The 19,222-nt window shown below is 38.7% G+C and overlaps 1 protein-coding gene across 7 annotated transcripts in view; it reads right to left on the bottom strand.

Moving 5' to 3' along the window:
* ELAVL2 (ELAV like RNA binding protein 2) overlaps positions 1-18,875 on the bottom strand; it is a gene marked incomplete at both ends in the record, with an annotated part of 52,463 nt that extends 33,588 nt beyond the window's left edge. For 2 of the 7 annotated variants that reach the window (XM_084304604.1, XM_084304605.1), the window contains 2 exons: positions 16,096-16,336; positions 18,789-18,860. In XM_084304604.1, coding sequence (XP_084160730.1) covers positions 16,096-16,336; positions 18,789-18,860 — 313 coding nt within the window. Of the gene's footprint in view, positions 1-16,095; positions 16,337-18,763 lie in introns of all 7 variants that reach the window. The other 5 variants (XM_084304602.1, XM_084304603.1, XM_084304606.1 and 2 more) reach the window with 4 other exon arrangements.
* Between the last annotated feature and the right edge of the window lie 347 nt (positions 18,876-19,222).

The following is a 19,222-nucleotide window of genomic DNA, read 5'->3' as shown; positions in this document are numbered from 1 at the left end:
CTTGTGGTTACTTCACAGCACTTTTTAAAGCTGTTTCTGTATACTTTCTACAGGATTTTATGCTTGGGACACAAGGACACTATGAATATTAAACAGTGTGGTGTAGGTTAAAGAAGCACCGAGTACTGGGTAAGAGAAGAAATCAATTGAAGTAAGACAAGACAAAGTAACAAGATTACATGGAGGGAAAAAATCTGGATTAGAGCAAATAGAACATTCCTAAAAACAGGGCCTCTTAACCAGGTATCATCACCAGTAAGGCAAAAAGCAAAAACACAGAGCTGGACAGGGAAGCTCAATAGAGCATTACTTCCCCTCCACCTCAAGGAAAACAGGACAGATGTGGAACTGACTCTCCTGAACCTTATAACTTTTCACTTAAGAGGTGGCCTCTCCCACAAGCTACTAAAACCCGTAACCATATGATCACACCTTCATCGCCTCATAGTAAGACTATCAATAGGAACAGAAACTAATCTTTTACTGTTATACCATGAGGAAAAACAGTTTGACTTTTCTTTCAAGAAACTTTGGTAAGAGACCACACACAGCAGCAAAACTGCCTCTCACAATCCTGTAAAACAAAAAGAACTTAAAGCAAAGGTTATTTAAAGCAAAGGTTAGTCTGAAAATTCATATTAATGACATTTCATGTGTTACTGGCACTTGTAACAATTGAGCTTGAGTGCCATAAAATGCTTTTTTTTTTTTTTTTTTTTTTTAAAGAGACAGGTCTTTTTGAACCTAGAGGTGTTATATTCATCACTAACCGGGAAGCGTCCACCATCATGAGTACTATGAGTATACATGAGGAATATTCACTTTACGGGAAGTTATTCCATTTATGTTTCAAGTTTTCTACGAGTTTTAAACTTCATAAATTTCATGCGACCACCACATATGACGATGTTGTAAAATGAAGAGGTAATATTTTATAGAATGCCAAGTCACTTTTTGGCACTGCAGTCAAAGCCAGAATGAATTCTAACACAACAGGGGATAGAAAGTAACATTTCAAATGTTTTAGTTCTAGGTCTCTGAAAAGAGGCTTAGTGGAGATCCATGTGCACTTTAGACAAATGTAGACTGAGTATTATATCATTAAGGAAGAAGCATCTGAAGAACATAGTGCTTCGTTACTTAGGAAAGATGGTAGACTTTAAAGACACTGTTAAGGCAAAGACCAACTAAGTTTCGAGTAGACAGAAGGAAAGAAATGGGTTGGAAGGTATAGCCATGGGTAGTGCCTTTGAATTTACCACTGTGCCTTGCAAAGTGTCACATCGTGTTTTTTTTTGCTTTAAAAACACACAAGCTCTAATTCACAGAAGTTGTAAGAGGAAAAATCATAAGTGAGCTAGTTCCATTCTGCTCAGGCTGTTTCACAACTGACTATTAAAAAGGAAGCCTATTAAAATATTGTGCACAGCTGCAAAAGCACAAAGAAAATCCTCTGCTGCACAACACTGAAAGTCTCAATAGGATGCTACCCACAGAGAAATTTGTCCTACAGAGTATATGTAAGAGAAGCAATGTCTGTTGTCCATTCTTAATGATTTGCTTTTTTATGTAGAAGCAATATTCCTTAAAGCAGAATAAAGCCCTTTTAATATAACTGGTAAAACATTTTCCTACTTCTGCGGACAAAAAACATTCACATTTCTGAATGGAAATAATCACACTCTATACCCTGTTAATTAAGATCTGCTAAAGGATTTTTTTGGTTATTTTCGGCAACTGCCTCAAGATTTCTAAGTAGACTGATTACAGCAGAGTCCTATTCACAAGAACTGAATTTTAGAAGCAAAGATCATGTGGACACTTCGGCTGGGCTACTGCAGTGGCGGTGGAGTGAAGGAATTACAAGATTGAGAAACTTAATTGGTTGCTTAACTGGTTGTGTTCAATAAATCCACATCAAATCTTATTCTTCCTTTGGTAACTCAAGGATTTGTGGAGTCAAAGAAAAATATAGCATGAAATTACACCATACATTGCCATGAAGCACAGCTATTTATATTGTTTAGAAGAGGTTACTACTTAGTCACAGAATGCTCAAAATCCGTTACAAGCTATTTTGCTTGGCCATCATTATTTACTTCTGTAGTTCTTTCACATAAGCTTGGGAAGGAATAGGAGATCTAGACAGAAGATTTATTTATTTCATGCTTTATTACCTTGTTACTATCCAAATAGTTCATGAAGAAGTCATAAGCAAGAAGGTAAAGAGGACTGGTGATATGAAAGAAAAAGGTACTGGTGCTGGCCAAAAATCACTTACTAACTAAAGAAGTCCTCTACTGGAGAAGTTTCATGTAGCTAAGTATTTCGTGCATGAACACAAAACTGATGGTGTCTCCTTGCTATCATTTATCTATTAACAGGCAATTTTTATGGGCTGAACAGCAAATGATAATCACCTGTCCAAGCCAGCAATTTAAATCTCCACTGCAGTAAGGGCAGCACCTACAACCAGAAGAAAACAATAAAAGACAAGGACAACAGTCTTTATTCTTCCTAGATATTCTACACATAAAGTAAAACATCCTAGTAGTTTGTAGTAGGTTTGTCTCTTTTTACTGTTTTATCTAAGCAGCCTGTTTTGGGGGATATACAGAACTTATTTCTGAACAGTGAGTTTTGAGAACACTGGAACATAAGGAAAAACTGGAAGACTGAAAGAGATACACTAAACTAAGTTATTTACCCATACCAACCCTGGTTTCTTCTTTCAAAGAAACATGCATTAAAAGAAACATGCGTTCATGCATTAAGGTTCTCTTACATTAAGAGTATTATGCAAACACCTGAGCCAGGCCATTCAGTCCAACCATGGGAATTCCCAACTAGGAATTAATATCCTGTTTTACAGCCACTCCTCTCAACTTTCTAGGGTTAGTGGCTTGCCTGACAAATATTCTTTTAAGAAAAAACATTCTTTCCAACCGTCGTTTCCTTCCTTTTTCCTTCTAGGAACAGCTGCAGCACCCACAGGTAATGGCTTTTCTTTAAAAATGCCATTAGAACTGTCACGTAACAGCTAAATTCCTTCTTGCTGCATTTCCACAAAAGGACAGGAAGGGCAAGAGTCTTCAGATCAGACAGCTTTCTTGAAGAACAAGTTAAGGAGACCCTCTCCCTTTGACTACTGTACCTGTAAAACAGAAGTAACTAAAAAAAGGTATGACTAAAGTGTGCACCAAAAGAAAACTTCTGTAAGGAGACAGTTGTCTGTGAAGCGCCTTCTTTCTGCAGTGGACAAAGGATTACAAGTGTTTTGTAACAGACTTTGGAGTGGAAGATGGCTGTAATGCTTCTGTTACATTTTCAACCCAAGAGCTACCACTCGGTTTCAGGAGGAATGTACTTGTAAAGCCTGTAGGCAGCTCAGAACCAAGAAGAAATACTAATTCAGACAAGCGCCCAAAGCAGCATCTTCAACAGCTCTTTACTCAGTGCTGCTGGGCTGGATGCGCAGTAAGAGGGAGTTCAGCCATCTGAACTGTGCAGTCCTGTTAACGAGGCTCTGCCTGAAAGTGCTCAAGTGTCATTTACAATCTGCTACACCTTAAGAGAAAGGCTTGAAATGTAGGCAAGTATGAGCTTTAACTTAACAGATGTTAAGCGAGCCCTTTTGAAAGCTACTTCTAAAACACAGCTAAGGCTGTATCACACGGAGGTGAAGTCCCTGAGAGGCCACAAATGCGCAGTCAACTCAAGTGCTGCGTTTTCAGTTGTCCTAGAGCATTTTATCTCTTGAAAAACGATGCATGTTGTTCTGTCTGACAGCATGGTTAGAGAGCAGTTGATTAGCATGGAAGTTTTATTTCGTGACTGATTAAAGCATCTTGGTAAATTACAAGTCTTCCCTGTATTTTTTTTTTTTTTTGGGGGGTGGGGGGGGGAGGCAGAACCATTTTGACCCCAGGAATTTCTGCCAATATCAAGCCTACCTGTCCAGTTGTCTGCTGAGTCTATGTCTTCATGATTCTTCTATTTCAAGAGCTAATGTTGAAGATGATTTTCCAACACACATCCCAGACAAAATCCAAAACTACTCCTGTGGAACTTTGTATTTTTTGCTTGAGCACATGTGGTGTTTTTTTCAGCCCTGCTCCGCTAGTATATACACTGGCAATTTTTCCAGGTGACTAAGAGGTGCAGAAAAAAAACAGCAGCATCAAAACTAGAAAAGTTTCTATTCCTACATTTTTTCCTGTGGTCAATCACTTGCTTTATTTCAGCCTGCACTCCCCACTTGCATGAACCAAAGAACTTGTAACAGAAACACAGAGAGAAGTCTGAAAGGTTGGCACACCCACCACACGAGGGAGTCCTTGGCTGCTTTGTTTCATAGGACTGCAAGACCTAACACAAGGGCTGAACAAGCTACCTTCCCTAACTGCTGGGTGATATTACCACAGAATCCAGCTCATCATGCCCCCTCTACGTAGTTTTTAAGCATTCCTGTAGGGTCTGCAGACCAAACAAGATAAGACAATTGAGAATTTCAGGTAATCTCCTTTTCCACAAAGAAAATTATCAGTTTAAAGTTTGTAATAACATATAAATACTAGAAGCATCTGAGCTCTCAAAACCTTCTCACTACGGGCTTGCCATAATCTTACATGGTTTCGTAGAAATAATTCAGTAACACAAACCAGTGTATTTAATGGTGAAAGCATATGTACAATTATAAGTTCCATCTGTCCTCCATTTCACTTGTTCCTTAACAGATAAAGTAACATTAAAGAAATCACACCACTAGTTCTAAGAGTCAACATCAATAACTCCAAGAACCCAAAATTATCACTCAGTTTCAGAAATTTTGAAGATGAAAATTGCTTTGTGTTTTGAATAAAAATAGAGCAGAGTACTCGCATTTCGTTAATAACGCAATCAATACATACCACTGAGCTAAAAGAACTTGTTTCACGTTATAATATAAAAATTTATGAAACACAATAACCATATTCTAGAAAAGTTAGAATCTTAAAGTGATAGCAAATTCATGCATCTACCTTCCACAGGGAACAATAAAAAAAATAAGGCAGCACTTAAACTAGGATCAATGATTTCAGTATGATGACTTTTCAGGCACCTTGGGCTATTTCAAATCCTGCAAAAAAAAATCTATTTTGAAATAATGTATTAAAGGAACACAACCATTAAGAAACAGTATCACGAGATGCTAAAACCTATCATCCAAAAACATTTATATAGTCTTTTCATCAATACTTGACAGGGAAGAAGGTACTGCTGAAGCTAAGCTTGTTCTAGAAGCTGAAACTATACAAAAAAAACAAAGTACCCAGTCAGAATTCTTATAACTGAACATCAGCTATGCATGTTACCTTCAATATTTTACTCTTCAAGATGTCAGCCAAACCCTGACTGCAAATGGATGGTCTTTTCCAGTGAATTTATTTTTCTGCCAACAGTCATTCAAGTGTTCATTTTACGTCAAACACTACTTTCAGTAAACTAAGAATAACTTAGTTTAAAGCCAGAGGTTTCTTTGTCTGCACATGAAATTAATTAGCAAAGATCTCCTAAAGCACTAAAGAACAAGCCGATATCCTTTCTTTGTAAACAATACCAAGTCAAGTTGACAGAAACTTGACAATAAAAGTGATGAAAGGCCGAAGGAAGCCTGAAGTTACACACACTGGTGTAAGAATGCTGTTAAGAAACATGTATGACAACATTACAAGTCTGTATACAAAAGCTCTCATTTCAATTCACCCCTTGGACCTGTAATTTTTTATTTTATTTTATTTTTTTTTTAAGTTTTCCAGGAGTTGAACAGAACAGAGGTGCTGTGTTACCTGATTGACATATCAAAGCACAAGTGGCATTGCATGGAAGATGGTGCTGTGTGAAGACTAACGTAGAAACCGCAATTAGTCACAGCCTACAGTGTCCTGAGGGCAAACCGGGGGCGGCACTGGAAAGATCAGTGAGCAATACTTATAGCCTGAAGTCCAACTTCATGAGCACGAAAAGTCTGATGAGGAGTTCCAGGTAAAGGAGTATGAAGTAGTCCGACTTAATTGCTGGAATTCACAGTGGAAGACATCAGAATGCTTCACAACACAGTAGCATAATCCTACCTAGTGGCAAGCCCACAGAGCACTTCTGTTCCACAACAAGGGCATTACTGCCAGCTGGTACCAGCTCTTTTTTAAACATATTACATCTTCAGAAATTAGCACTATCAACTAAGTCTGGTTTAAGCCACTGCAATTAGCAGAGTGTTATTTTGACACTGAATAAAACTAGGAATACACACACTTGCTATTCACTCAACTGTATAACTGCAACTAAAACTGTACCTACACAGCCATCTCTCTAATGAGAAGGACTAAAGAAGTACAGAATACCATCAGTATTGCTTCCTCACCATTTACCTTTAACATGATTACTGCTCAAGTATCACAATCCTTTTTAAGTTTGCGTTGTGCCTTGAACTGCATTTTAAAAGCAGCTTCAGCAACGTGAGCAAAACGCATGAGCCACTAAACAATTCCCAATTTAATGGCAATTTGTGCTTGTAGATCCAGAAGATGGACTCTATTTACTGAACACTCATAAGTCATACCACTGAGCTAGCACGCTAGGCAACTATAAAGAAAATGGCAACTATGAAGAAAACACCTGTAAATCATGATCACTCACAGATTACTATATTTTATACTATGCTGCCTCTTTCTCCCAAACCCAGTCAGGCTGAATGAAAATAATCAAATATTGATCAACATAATGTATGGCAGAATAAACTGTCAAGTAAGACATTTATGTCTGTAATTAAACAGCTAAAACAATGGCTTTAAGCTATTCTGAAAGTAGAAGTTTCATCACAGCCAGGTTCAACTCCCCCATTCTATTAACTTGGTGTCATTCTATTGCCTTAGATCTCGCATGTTTTTTCCACATGGGAAGAACACCATCAGCTAGCTGCTACTCCAACACAAGCAATTAACTCTTCCTAGAGACTTTGTTGCTATCAGATTCAAACACGAGGGTGCACCTCTGGTTCTTCCCACAGCAGGCAGAGAAAATCAAAGGTAGGAGATACTGTGGATGACATGATTTAGGTGAACCTCACCAAGGGATACACTATATCCAAACAGGAAATCTCACCCTGAAACAGTTTGAATCAGGGACTGTGCGTGGGGATGTACATTATTTTAGCTTGTATGGAAGAGGAGTGTTATGTTATGGACAGTACAGGAGGCTGAACAAACAACTGTTTTGCCTGTTACAGCCACTCTTGTGTTGAAATAACCAGTGACAATTAGGAACTGCTTGAAATAACAGTGACTTACCTATGAAGCATGTTTTCTTAAAATTAGCCTGTCATGTTACAAGTAGAAGCTCCTTACTATGTTAAGGTGAAACTGTACCATGTACTTTGGTAAACCAACTACTTTTTCAAAAGTGGCTTCACTTTGTTACCACTTTTTTTGCAGTAGCACCATATACCAGCTGCTTCAATACGTAATGGAGCTACCATGAATGTGGAGAAACAGCTAGTGAAAGATTTCTCACTTACTGCACTGCTTGTGGTGGCAGCAGGCAATTACTTTAAAAATATACAGCTCCATAAGCCACACAACATCCTTGGAGTGAATGGGTTTCAGGGTGTGCAGATCAGTAATGTTGCCTAATGCTGCCCAATTGAGCTGGACTTCACAGAAACGTACCTCTGTTATTACAAATACTTGTCACTAATCTCACAGCAGCTACCCTGAGAAGCAGTGCCGGCCTACAGAAATTCCCCATTATTTAAGGCCTCTTAGTAAACACTGGTTTGCCCTAGAACTAACATTTATTCAAACAGTTGGCCTAGAATCACTAGGTTGTAACAGAAATACATACCTACAAGCACCTAAAGAAAGGGTGAACAATCATGGTGATGAAATGGGCACCCTGGGTACTCCTGTGGTGGAAGCAAAGAGCATTACTTCTGCCAGAAGCACACAAGAACATCCCACGTCACTAAAGGAGTGCTGACAATTTGCAAGACCCAATATTCTCATGGGCATCTTGTAAATCCCTGTAATCTGACAGAAACAAGTTTTCTTTTATTTATTTATATTATTTTTTTAAAAAAGAAAAGTACATACTGCATTAATCTCAATAAAAAAAAAGACATCATTTGCAGAACAGCAGAATGATTTAATGAAGGTGATGCTCTGATTCACTACAGCCAGAAAGGTCCCTAATCATATTTAGCCTTAAAAGAACAGTTCCAGTTTTAAAACATCAAGTCCTTGCTTATGCTCTATGTTGAGATCAATCCATGGCTAGAATTTAACATGCATGGATGAATAAACCATCTAAACTTTTTAAAAAGTAGTTTGTTTCGACAGCGTCAGTAGTAAGAACTAACTAGGCAACTTAACTGGATCCCTATAACAAGCTATGCAGGTTAAGTCAAACTTTTTATTACCCTATTTCAAAACACAAGGTGTAAAAAAGCTTCTGAACAGTCAAAAACAGTGTCATGCCTGCAAAGGAGCAAAGAGTGAAGTCAAGGTTCAAAGAATCAAATGCTATTTTGAGTAATGTAACGTCAAGCAAGTTACTTCATTTCCACATGCTCGCATGAGTCACTTCCAGGAGACATGCGACATGCAGTAAATCATGTAGTTTAATATGAAAATGCTCAGTAATTGCCATTAAGTCCTTTCCATAACAATAAACAAGTATACAGAATCGGAAAAGGCACTATAACATACGGTATTAACAGGCTTAATACAAGTCTCCATTAATACTGCTCTGAAGCCACAGATGGTCTGTTTGAAAATGCAATTCCTTCAGGATTATTCCTGCAGTCCAGACAATAGGACAGCACTCCAACCACCAGCTACATAGGCCAAGGCTTTCTGTACCTGTAGCAAAATGGTGCAATAGCACAGTTTTTAAAACAACCACTCCTCTTGTGCTATAACACTGGGTCCTCAGGCCACAACACAGACCACATTCTAATAGCTGTGGGGTTCAAAATACAGACTACCTTAAAAATTAAAAAGATGGTAACAAGAAAAGCCTTCTTTTCCCATCCACCTCCCCAGCTCTGTTAAAAATCTATCTTAAAAGGTTCTACGCAAGTTGCTCCAGAAAGAAATCATCCTAAATCAGTCCAATCCCAATTGCTTTCTCGGTAGTTAAGAAGGATGCTCAAAGCATCCTGCTGGCAAGACAGTTTGACAGGAAGGACCTTTTGTCCATATCCCTTCTGAATCAGGAATTGTCAGGCTGCCAGAATCCTCTCCTTATGTCAGAACACCATGAAGCATCAAGAGCCACCACCTTTGACTCAGCACACCACAGAAGAGCAGCCACCTTCAGCTGGCTCCTCCTCTACCTGCCAAACTACTCTCCCACCTCAAGCGGGCTCAAAACGCTGCAGAAATATTTGACTGGTTGGAGTGGGATAAAGGCTGCGAATACCATGTGTATGTGGAACAAATGATGAGAAAAGAGGTGTGGGGTTTCACAACAATAGCAATCCTCCTCTCAGAAGCTGCAAAGAAGTAATTGCCTACTCGTGTTTTCCTCCCTAGAACAGGCACTTGTGCCATAAAGCAAGCTCCTGGAAGTCCAGCTATTTACTGCCTTACCATCCTCAATTTTTTCCCCCACAGCGATTTCCATTTTTGTGACAATAACTAAGATTTTCTATCCTTTGTATAAGTCGAGCATGCAGCCACTTTCCAGACTAAGCCACCCCACTGTTAAGCCATACAGTTTTTCTTCTTGCTTCCCTTTAAGACACAGAGAAGAAAAGAACTTGGTTTGTCTCTCACCTCATCACCACAGAGAGCTTCAAGAAGGCAACATGTCGAGAGTCCCAGATTGAAGGATAAGTATACTTTCTTCATTCCCCCATAGGGTTAGTTTAGATGCCCTAAAATTAGTCTAGCATTAAGGCAAGAAAGATTTTAGGTTGGAACGTAAGCTAACACTGTTCAAAGCGATTGTGATGAGACTCGAAGAAACTGTCAGCCTAGTTTCAGCTGAACCAAGAGATCACTCTGAAACTTGGAGTTCACATATGGGGAAACTCTAGAGTTTCTCAGCAGCACAGAGAAGAGATTTGTCTTCCAAGAGCTCTGTTCTCTGCCAGACACCAATGTGGGCTAGAGTTTTTGCACTGATTTCATAAAAGAGAACTACAGGCTAGCAATGTTCATATGTTCAGCAATTAAAGTCAGCAGCCAATTAGACAAGGCACTTTCTAATGCCTCAAAGGATCTCTGCCTTGATTACCAAAAGACTGCAGAAACAGTCACAACAAACATTTCCATTTTCAGTTGTGACCAACCCAGAACCCTTTGCATTTATTACCATGGCTCTTCAACAAAAAGAGAGAGAAGGCACGAGACTTAACTATTACAAACTATTTCCAAACAAACATGAAATCCAAACATACTGACTACAGCTGCATCAACAGTTTTCCAGAAACATTCAACTTTCTGTCCTAGGCACCTGCTGCATCCTGTGCTGCCTTTTGTATCTGTGCTATCTGCAACAAAACTGTAATGAAACACTTCAAGTACCCGGCAAAGGAACATCTGCAGAGGGCAAAATAAAATATGCAGAATTACACAAAACAAGATAGATATGACTGTTCTGTCAACTTCAGCCTTACGGAAACAGAAGTAAGCGTGACTCCCTTCTTTGTATCTGTCCGTTACTCTGTACTATTTCTAGATAGTGTAAAAGTATTGAGGATCACATAAAACCCAAATAATTTTACTCTGAGAGTTAACACTGAACAAAGAAAGCTCGCCACAACACTGCAGATATTTACTGGCAATGAGACAATTGAGAACACAGATTTTTGGAAGAGGGTTGGCAGGAGTACCAGGTTTTCAACCAACCTGTAAAATTCACAGTAGGCAGCTGGATCAAATCTGAAAAACAGGCCCATGTAATAGTGATCACTTAGAATGACCTGAAATAAACTTTGTCATCAGGTTGACACAAGGGCAGAAAGGTCTACATATGCTTTATTACTAGTTCAAATGTGTTCTGTCAAAAGAGACATGAAAAACTGACTTGTCAAAGTCATTTTTAGAGAAAAACATCTGAATTTCATAAGTGCACGATTATTACAATAGAAGAACACTTCTTGAATTCAAACCTCCTGTAAACTGTGAAATTCTCTCAAGTTTATGGGATTTGTTATCAGCTGCTCTCACAACATGAGACTCAATTCCAAAGTTATAACGCAGGTAACTATTCTTCAGTAAATTAGAAGAGAAAGCCTGAAATCACAAAGAGTCTTTTATGACATGAAAAGAATATTCCAGACAACCAAATTTATACTCTTGTAAAGACAAGTGGGCATTAAAATGAATTGCAGTCTTTTTCATGGGGATACATACCACACATTGTCATTTTTAACCTATACTGAAGTTCAGAGAAGTGAATATAGTGTAGCAAACTGCATTTTTCTAACTTAAGTGCTGATTTTTAAGTGACAGTTACTACTCTCCCTTGCATTTCCCCTCAAAAGCTGCTGAATCAACCTGTCCTGAGGGAACAGACTGTGCTTCTAATACTTGAAGAAGGGCAGTTTGATAGACTTCATCGCATTTTACCTTTTTCCCCTATTTTTTAGCTTTTTTTTTTTTTTTAATAAATACACATGCTTAACATTATATTAAAAAGTTATCTTCCAATTTTAAATATGTAGAAGCACTTAGCCATCCAAGAACAGATGCTAAGAATTCAGTTATGTAGCTTTTGTTGAGACCAGGGTCTCCCATCCACTGCACAACTACAAACATTTCACGTGTTGGTTCAGCAGCGTGTATTTACATAAATCTACATTAGCCAAAAGCATCTAGGTGCCAGAGACCCCACAACATTTGGGCACAGTAACTCATTCTGGATAAATTCCTTGGTTAGCAAGCGACAGTCATACCTTACTTCTCAGATGATTTTCTTGTTGATGGAATTCTCTATATGAAGGGACTAGTTTTCAGCTCCTTTTAAAATCTTCATTAATAGGAGGGTTTAATATTCCTGCCTTCAGTACAATGACAGAACAGCAGTCAGGTATTTCAATTCTTGCTCAGAACATTGCTTTTTCCTACTACAGAAGTACATTTCACAACTGATATGAAAGATGCCTAAACAGCAAGTTGTGCCTGTGAACAGGTTATGACCAGTAGGTACTTCTTCCACTTCAGCTTTCTCCTCACAGCCAAACCCTTAGATGAAAAGGAGTACTGACACTGCCTGCCAATATGTACAGATTGATTAGAATTCCTTGCTTCCTTCATCAAAAAATGTTTCATTGCTGTGAAACATTTCATCTCCATGTTTAGTATCATTCATCTGTGTAGACAGAGCAAGATCTCTTAGCAGTCCTGTAATGGAGCTGTCTTACAGGCTTGGCAAACAGCTCTTAGTTCCAAGCATTTCATATGTGAATTTTCACTTCCAGAGTGGCCAGAAGATTCATCTGATTCTGATGTTAGACAGTCAGTGACAGACCAAAGCTTTGCCCCATATGAATTCTCACTTGCAGTTTGGTCTGTGTGAAAATTTATTTCAAATTCTATGCTCTCACAAACTCCTCTTCAATTAAAGAGTATTTGGCACAAGAATTAACAAGGTAATTCTGAAACTTATCTCAAGTTTCCTCTTCATCTCTGATCTAAACTGTAGAAAAAGGAAAATCTGTTCTCCAAACACTCCATATAAAACCTGAAGATAAATGAGAACAGGCATGAAACCAGGGTGTTCTCAACCCTGCATCCACTAATATAAGGTAATCTTGCTCCAGGCTGCTTAAATCAGACATATGGCTCCCAGTGCAGTTATAACATCAGATAACTCATTTCTCATTTATACTAAAACCTTACGGAACAAGACTAAGGCAATGTTTTTGCTAGTAGCCAAACAAATGCTTCAAAGCTGAGGAGCTGCTATGATAAATGCAAACACCATCTCTTTCTCCACAGAGTTCCAAACCTGGAGCTGTCACCAACTAAAGAGTGTAATTTAAATTCAGGATCCTTCTCAGGCACCACTCTGTGCTAAACAGGAGGCATCAGACCTTCAGACAAGGTCTGCAATTAAGTTTTCCTCCATCCTATTCCCAGGCAAAGAGTCTATCTGACACTAAGCAGCAGCAACATGAACTTCCAGCATATAAAACATCAGAACCATCACGTAAGGATATGGGTAATTTGCACATCCATCAGTAAGATCTTGAGGCTCACTTCTGTGTGCTTGCAGCAGACTTTTAACTGGGACAAGAATATAATCCTAAACATCTTTAGGAGGGGATGCTAAATAAGAGAACTCAGGTCTACAAGACAGGTAAACAGCCTGAATAGCCATCCTACAAAAAGATGAAGTAACAGTTTCATCTTTCAACTCCTGGAACAGAATGCCAGAAAACAGTTAAGTAAAGGGGCTTTATTTTAAAGCACTGAAGTCATGACCTACAGAAAAGATAGGCTTGTTTTCTGCATCAACCAGCCTTCAGATGAAGGCTGCAATGCATGGCATCAGCCCAGCCTAACTTCTTTGGCATCCCCAAGCACTTCTGGTGTTCCTCACAGTTACAGGAACAGATCACTGTAAGGTTTGGTAGCAAAGTCAACCCAAAAGGTCTAAAAGCAGTGGTTTCAGTAGCCAAAGCTACCGAACACTATGCTGGAGCATGGAATCTCAGATTTAACCCTTTTACTACCTAATGTCTCAGAGCAAGACATCTGGAGTGCTGGTCACTATGATCCACAGGGAGGTAAAACAACCTTAACGCAAAGGCACAAAAAGCAGGCTACTCAGTAAGAAAGAAGCAGTGTTGGGCTTTGAGCAACCTCTTAGCTTGACCTATTTTGTGCCACTGCATGGTCCCTATGGAAAGAGTAAATCGTCAACAAATGTTATCTGAAATGAATAGTCAGAAAAGTACAGCCTAGTGAATTCACCAAGACAGATGGATCCACTCTGGCAGTCTTTTAAAAGTCATCCTTTTCAGGAAGGATTACCTAGTTTGGGGGAGATTTGCTTTCAAATTAACAAATATAAACTGTATGTAGTATAGTCTCAGAATCAGAAATACAGCATTATGTCTCTAGGCCTGAGCCTATTTATTTCTCCTTCTCTTTAGGTATCTTATGAAGTAGAAACTAAAGCAAGCCATAGAGCTAACTGATACTATACGGAGCTGAACTGCAAGAGGCTCAAGAAAGTAAGGCTTGAGAATCCACGTTGTGGCACAGAATTGTATTTAGCTAAACTGTCTATGGGTAAGAACAGGAGCCAAAACCTACAACCATGAGTAACCAATGCCAAGAACATCCCCTTAGGTGTAATCAGTCACCCTCACACCACACACAAGTAAAACTCACTGCCACAAGCACTGCCTATAGAGTGCAGAGAATGATTACAAAAAAACATTCTCAAAAAGCAAACGGAACTATTCAGAAGTAACACAAGTGTCATATCAATATTTTCCACTTATTGCATGCTAGCAGCAGACCTTTGGTATGAGCACTGGCAATAAAAGTATTTTGAGATATTCAAAGGTGATGCCTGTGGCTAAAGTCAGTCTCACTGCTGCCTCTTTATCAGGCTAGACAAATTTAAGAGAAAACTCTAATGCAGCCCAATCTGCTCACCCTTGGCAGATGCAGTTGAAAAAAAAAAAAAAAAAAAAAAAACACTGGAAAAACTCCCCTCAGTTTTTTTTGTTGCTGGATTCCTGCTTAAACATCACCCTTCCCACCTGCACCAACATAGGAAAAGCTGTTAGAACTTTTCTGCCATGCTAGTACAGAAAATACGTTATCAGGACAACAGAAAAAAGCATGTACTGCATGCCAGAGAAGTTTGATGTTGGTGCCAGAACTGCCTGAAGGTTTTTAGTCCTCAGCCTCCACTATTCATGTATGCCTCTGGGGAACATCTCTCCAACACATCCAAGGCATCAACATCAATATGTGTAGAAAAGGCTGAAGCCTCCCATACAACCTGTATCAGGCTAAAGCTTGTCTCTTCTCATGTCCAACTATTGCAGCCCTAGGAACACAGTCATAAGAAAGTTTATTTATTAAAATGACCATGTTCTGCACTACTTTTCAGTGGTAAAGTATTGGCTTCCATCCCTTAAGCCATGAAGAATATGTAGCCTCCAAGAGTAGTTTGAAACACAAGCTAACCAGTACATTCAACAGCTGCAGCCGAGAGCTAACGATATGCTCTCTAAAGCTAGGTATTTGGCAACTTAAAAAAAAAAAAAAAAAAAAGGCAGGCAATAGAGTTCCAAGTCAATATTTCTGAATAAAAATAATGAAATGTCAACATAAACTGTACCATGTTTTTTAGTCTGACAGAGCTCAGAGTTGACAAATGGAAATGAGACAAACTGAACCTTGCCAATCATCCTTTCATTTGGCTTTTAGAGTGCAGGCATCCATCTGGTAGCTCTTTCAAAGTTAAACAACTGGTCTAAATACATGCGCTCTATGCACCAGCTGTTGCTAAAATAGAGTGCTAACAGAAAACATCACTCTGCAGGCTCATACTTCCACTCTGACAGCACAAATCAATTCAAGTGTGCATCCTAAAGAAATGCAGAAGTGCTGCAATGCAAAATCTGCTTTACCCACAAAGCTAAATAAAATTAGTCCACCCTTCTTCACAAGGTACCAGATTAAACTCCCTGAATCCTATAAAAAAAAAAAAAAAAAACGAAGTTTTGTATTAGCCAGGCTAACAAAGTCACAGCTCCACTGGAGTTCAATAAAATCTTAAGTGAGCCTTGTATAGTTATCTGCTTTTCTGTATCTAAATCTTTTCAAAGACTCAAAAGCTCAGAAGAATTAAGCATCCTGATCACATTTACAGTACCCATACACAGAACTGGATGAAATGTAAGTATACAACTTTTTGGTGTGGAATCTAGACAATGACTGACAAAAGTTCCTTCTGACTAGCAACATCTGCAGTGGTTTCTTCTGAGTTTATTCCAGAGTTTAAGAGAACTAAAAAACCACCGTGTGACAGCTCAGGTGCCAGGAAAGTGAAAAGATGCAGAAAATCCCCAAATGCACATACCTGTTATTTTGTCCCTGACAAGCTTGCAGGACTCAATCTCACCAATACTGCCAAACAGACTCTTCAGCTCCTCTTGCGTCATGTTCTGTGGAAGGTAGTTGACTATTAAATTGGTCTTGCTGTCTTCTGTGTGTCCAGAATCAACTGGTGATGAGCAATTGTTTATGGTGGTTGAACCATGGGCTGTGTTATTGCAAGTTGGTCCATTAGACAGCTGTGTTTCCATGGCAGCGATTACCTGCTAAAAATATAGAAAGCAAGAAACATCAAAATTCGTAATTCACCCTCTGTTATGGAGAGTCCAGATTAGAATCTAAAAGAATTGTCACTATGCACAAGTGGTATTTGCCAGGGCCAGATAGTGCTTCTACATGCAAAAACAATACTGAGTGATTTTTAACTGTTAATCAAGGAAACATTTTAAGAACTTACAGGCAAATCAAGTCATCACTAAAATCTTCTATGGCTTATTTCAGTGAAATCAAGAGCCATAACTCAGTTTCTATCCTCCCCCACATCCCCTTCACTCAGGGCATCACAGCCTTTCTAGTATAGAAATTACCAAGCACAATTGGACTGTTGCAATGGTAATCAGTACTATTAACTTAAGTGACAACTGAAATGTGAAGTGCAGTTTTTCAAGCATTTGCCTTTTTTGGTTATTTTCAAGACAGGTGGGTGTTAATTGTATCTTGACCCTGTCTCTGATAGTACTGGAAAGCAAGAATAGTAATTTAAAAAGAGATGTTTAGAGATGTAAATGGATGTGCTGGAATGGGAAACAAACTCTTCCTTGATAACCTCTAGGTCAACCTTCTGCTACCACAGGCTGGCAATCAGTTTCTAAATGTTTTTTATTTGATTAAACTGCCAATTTCTGTTAATCACCTCCTCCTTCCTCTGCACCCTGAAAACTGCTAAATTTGATTCTTTAACTCACTCTGTTAGACAAAAGAAGTGAGCGATCACTACTCCAGAAACGTGTTTCACCCAAAAGTAACTGACTGTATGATTTGCAAACGTAGCGGCAATCATCTGTGGAGAAGAGTCAGTACTTGCCCACACATTACCCAGATGTTCAAAGGCTCTCTGCCATCACTGGCAGCCAATGAATGCTAACAGCTGTTGAACAGTCTTTTTTTAATGGCAGTCTAACATGCAAGGCTTGAGTAGCCTATGCTGTAGGAGACCAGCTGTATAGAACAAACCTCACCAGAAAATTCTATGTATGTTAGCCACTAACAGATCATTTACTCCAGAAGCAAGACTCATCAAGAAGTTTAAATAAAAATCCAGTAATCACTGAAATCCAACCTCATACTAAGATTTCTAGAATGAGATCTGATTTCTAGAAGGAGATCTCAAGCAAGAAAACCTGCTACAAAACCACAGGAATCATCAGGCTGGAAAAGACCCTTGGGGGTTATCTGTCCTTACTCCCCTGTTCAAAGCAGCATATCCAATCACTACATACATGAACAAGTGATTCGGCCAACTGTACTCAGTGAGTTCAAATCTGAATTTCCTAAACACATGAAAGGGAGGTTACAGCATCTGAAACGAGTTCAGACATTCCTGTGAAGACACTTCCATGTTTTGTATACAGAAGTATTTTCCAAGAGGTTACTTCAGCACAAAGCAAGAAAAGGAAGGTGTATATACTAAGTGTCTTATACAAAAATGTGATCTGTTTTTTTGTCAGAGGAGCCACCACTGGGTCACCAACATTTTCACTCCCTTGTGACAAACTTCAAGGGGGCAACCTGCTCCTGGCACTGTGAGGAAACAAGTCTGCTGAAAAGATGGGAAAATAGATGATACCAATTAAGATAAATTACTCTTTAGAATACCAGCGAATCTGGCAGAGCTGGTAGCCACAAAAGCTGTGCTCTGACTGAAGCTCTGTACAATTGATTTTTTTTCCCCCCTTTATCAAATTTTAAGTCTGCATTGACCAAAATTAGAAGGATTTAGCAAGGACAGACAATCCTCACTTAATTGCACATTTATTTTCATGTTCAGGTGGCAAGAATCCTATCTTAAGCCAACACTCAAGTGAACAGCTGCAGTAGCCTGTGTGTGCTGAAATTACAGCATTTCCCAGCTATAGAACCATCTGCTCTGGATAAAGCGATACTAATATGTTTTACAAATAATGCATACTCCATTGATAGGTTGAATACAACTGTTCATAAAACACATGCCACGTCTTCAGCAGTTACTAAATATTTTCTACCCTGAAAGATAGTTTGAGATAAATTTACAGTTTAAAAACAATTTCTTAGAATAAGACTTATAAATATACTTTAAAAAATAGTAATCAAATACACAGTATACAGGTTTTTTTTAAAGTTACTGCAATTTAGTATTCAGACCATACCAAAACAATTTTAGTGCAATACTACTCTTCAGTTATCCACTGGGTATTTTGAATTATCACTAAAATCTAATTGACATTGGAAGAAAGGCAAGCTCTGCAGTATAATTTCTACAGGAGATCACCATATAATAGAAAAGCTGTCATGGTACACTAGTGTGCTCTAGGCCCTGACAGAGTAGGGAAACAACCTGCAGCCTGTAACGAAACAGAAGAGAGTTAGTGCTCCAAATGGGAGATTAGAGTTTGGTATGGCCTCAGCACTATTAACATGTAAAAAAAGTAGCCTACATAATTTAATAAAAATCCCACAGACCCCAGTCCAAGGCTCTGCTGCCCACGAACCACTTCTAAGCAGAGAAGCCACATCACACAGTCTGACTGCCATGTTAGTTTGGAGTTGCCGTCTGCAATATGGACACAAAAAGTACTGTATGTTAGATTAGCAAGATAACGCAACAAATCAGTTTGTACAAATTTACAGTAATTGCATTTATATTCCCAGCACATCCACGCAGTGGGGCTTAATTGAATTTGAGGCAATTCCAATCTAATCTTTCCAAATTTAGTTCCAAAATTATTTTTCTTACGTGAATTAGGATGTTTATTTTTAAGAGATAATTTAAAAGATAGCAAAATCTATTACCTCTGCATCTACCCTGAGAACTACCACAAGAACCACACCATACCTAAAAGGACTACACCGCAGCATTTTTATTTTTTTAAATCCTCAAGATGGAAAGAAGAGGA

Source organism: Netta rufina (genome assembly GCF_964035555.1).
Source record: "Netta rufina genome assembly, chromosome: Z".
Classification (NCBI taxonomy): Eukaryota; Metazoa; Chordata; class Aves; order Anseriformes; family Anatidae; genus Netta; species Netta rufina.
The sequence above is the reverse complement of the archived record's forward strand: the minus strand, read 5'-3'. Positions and strand labels throughout refer to the sequence as shown.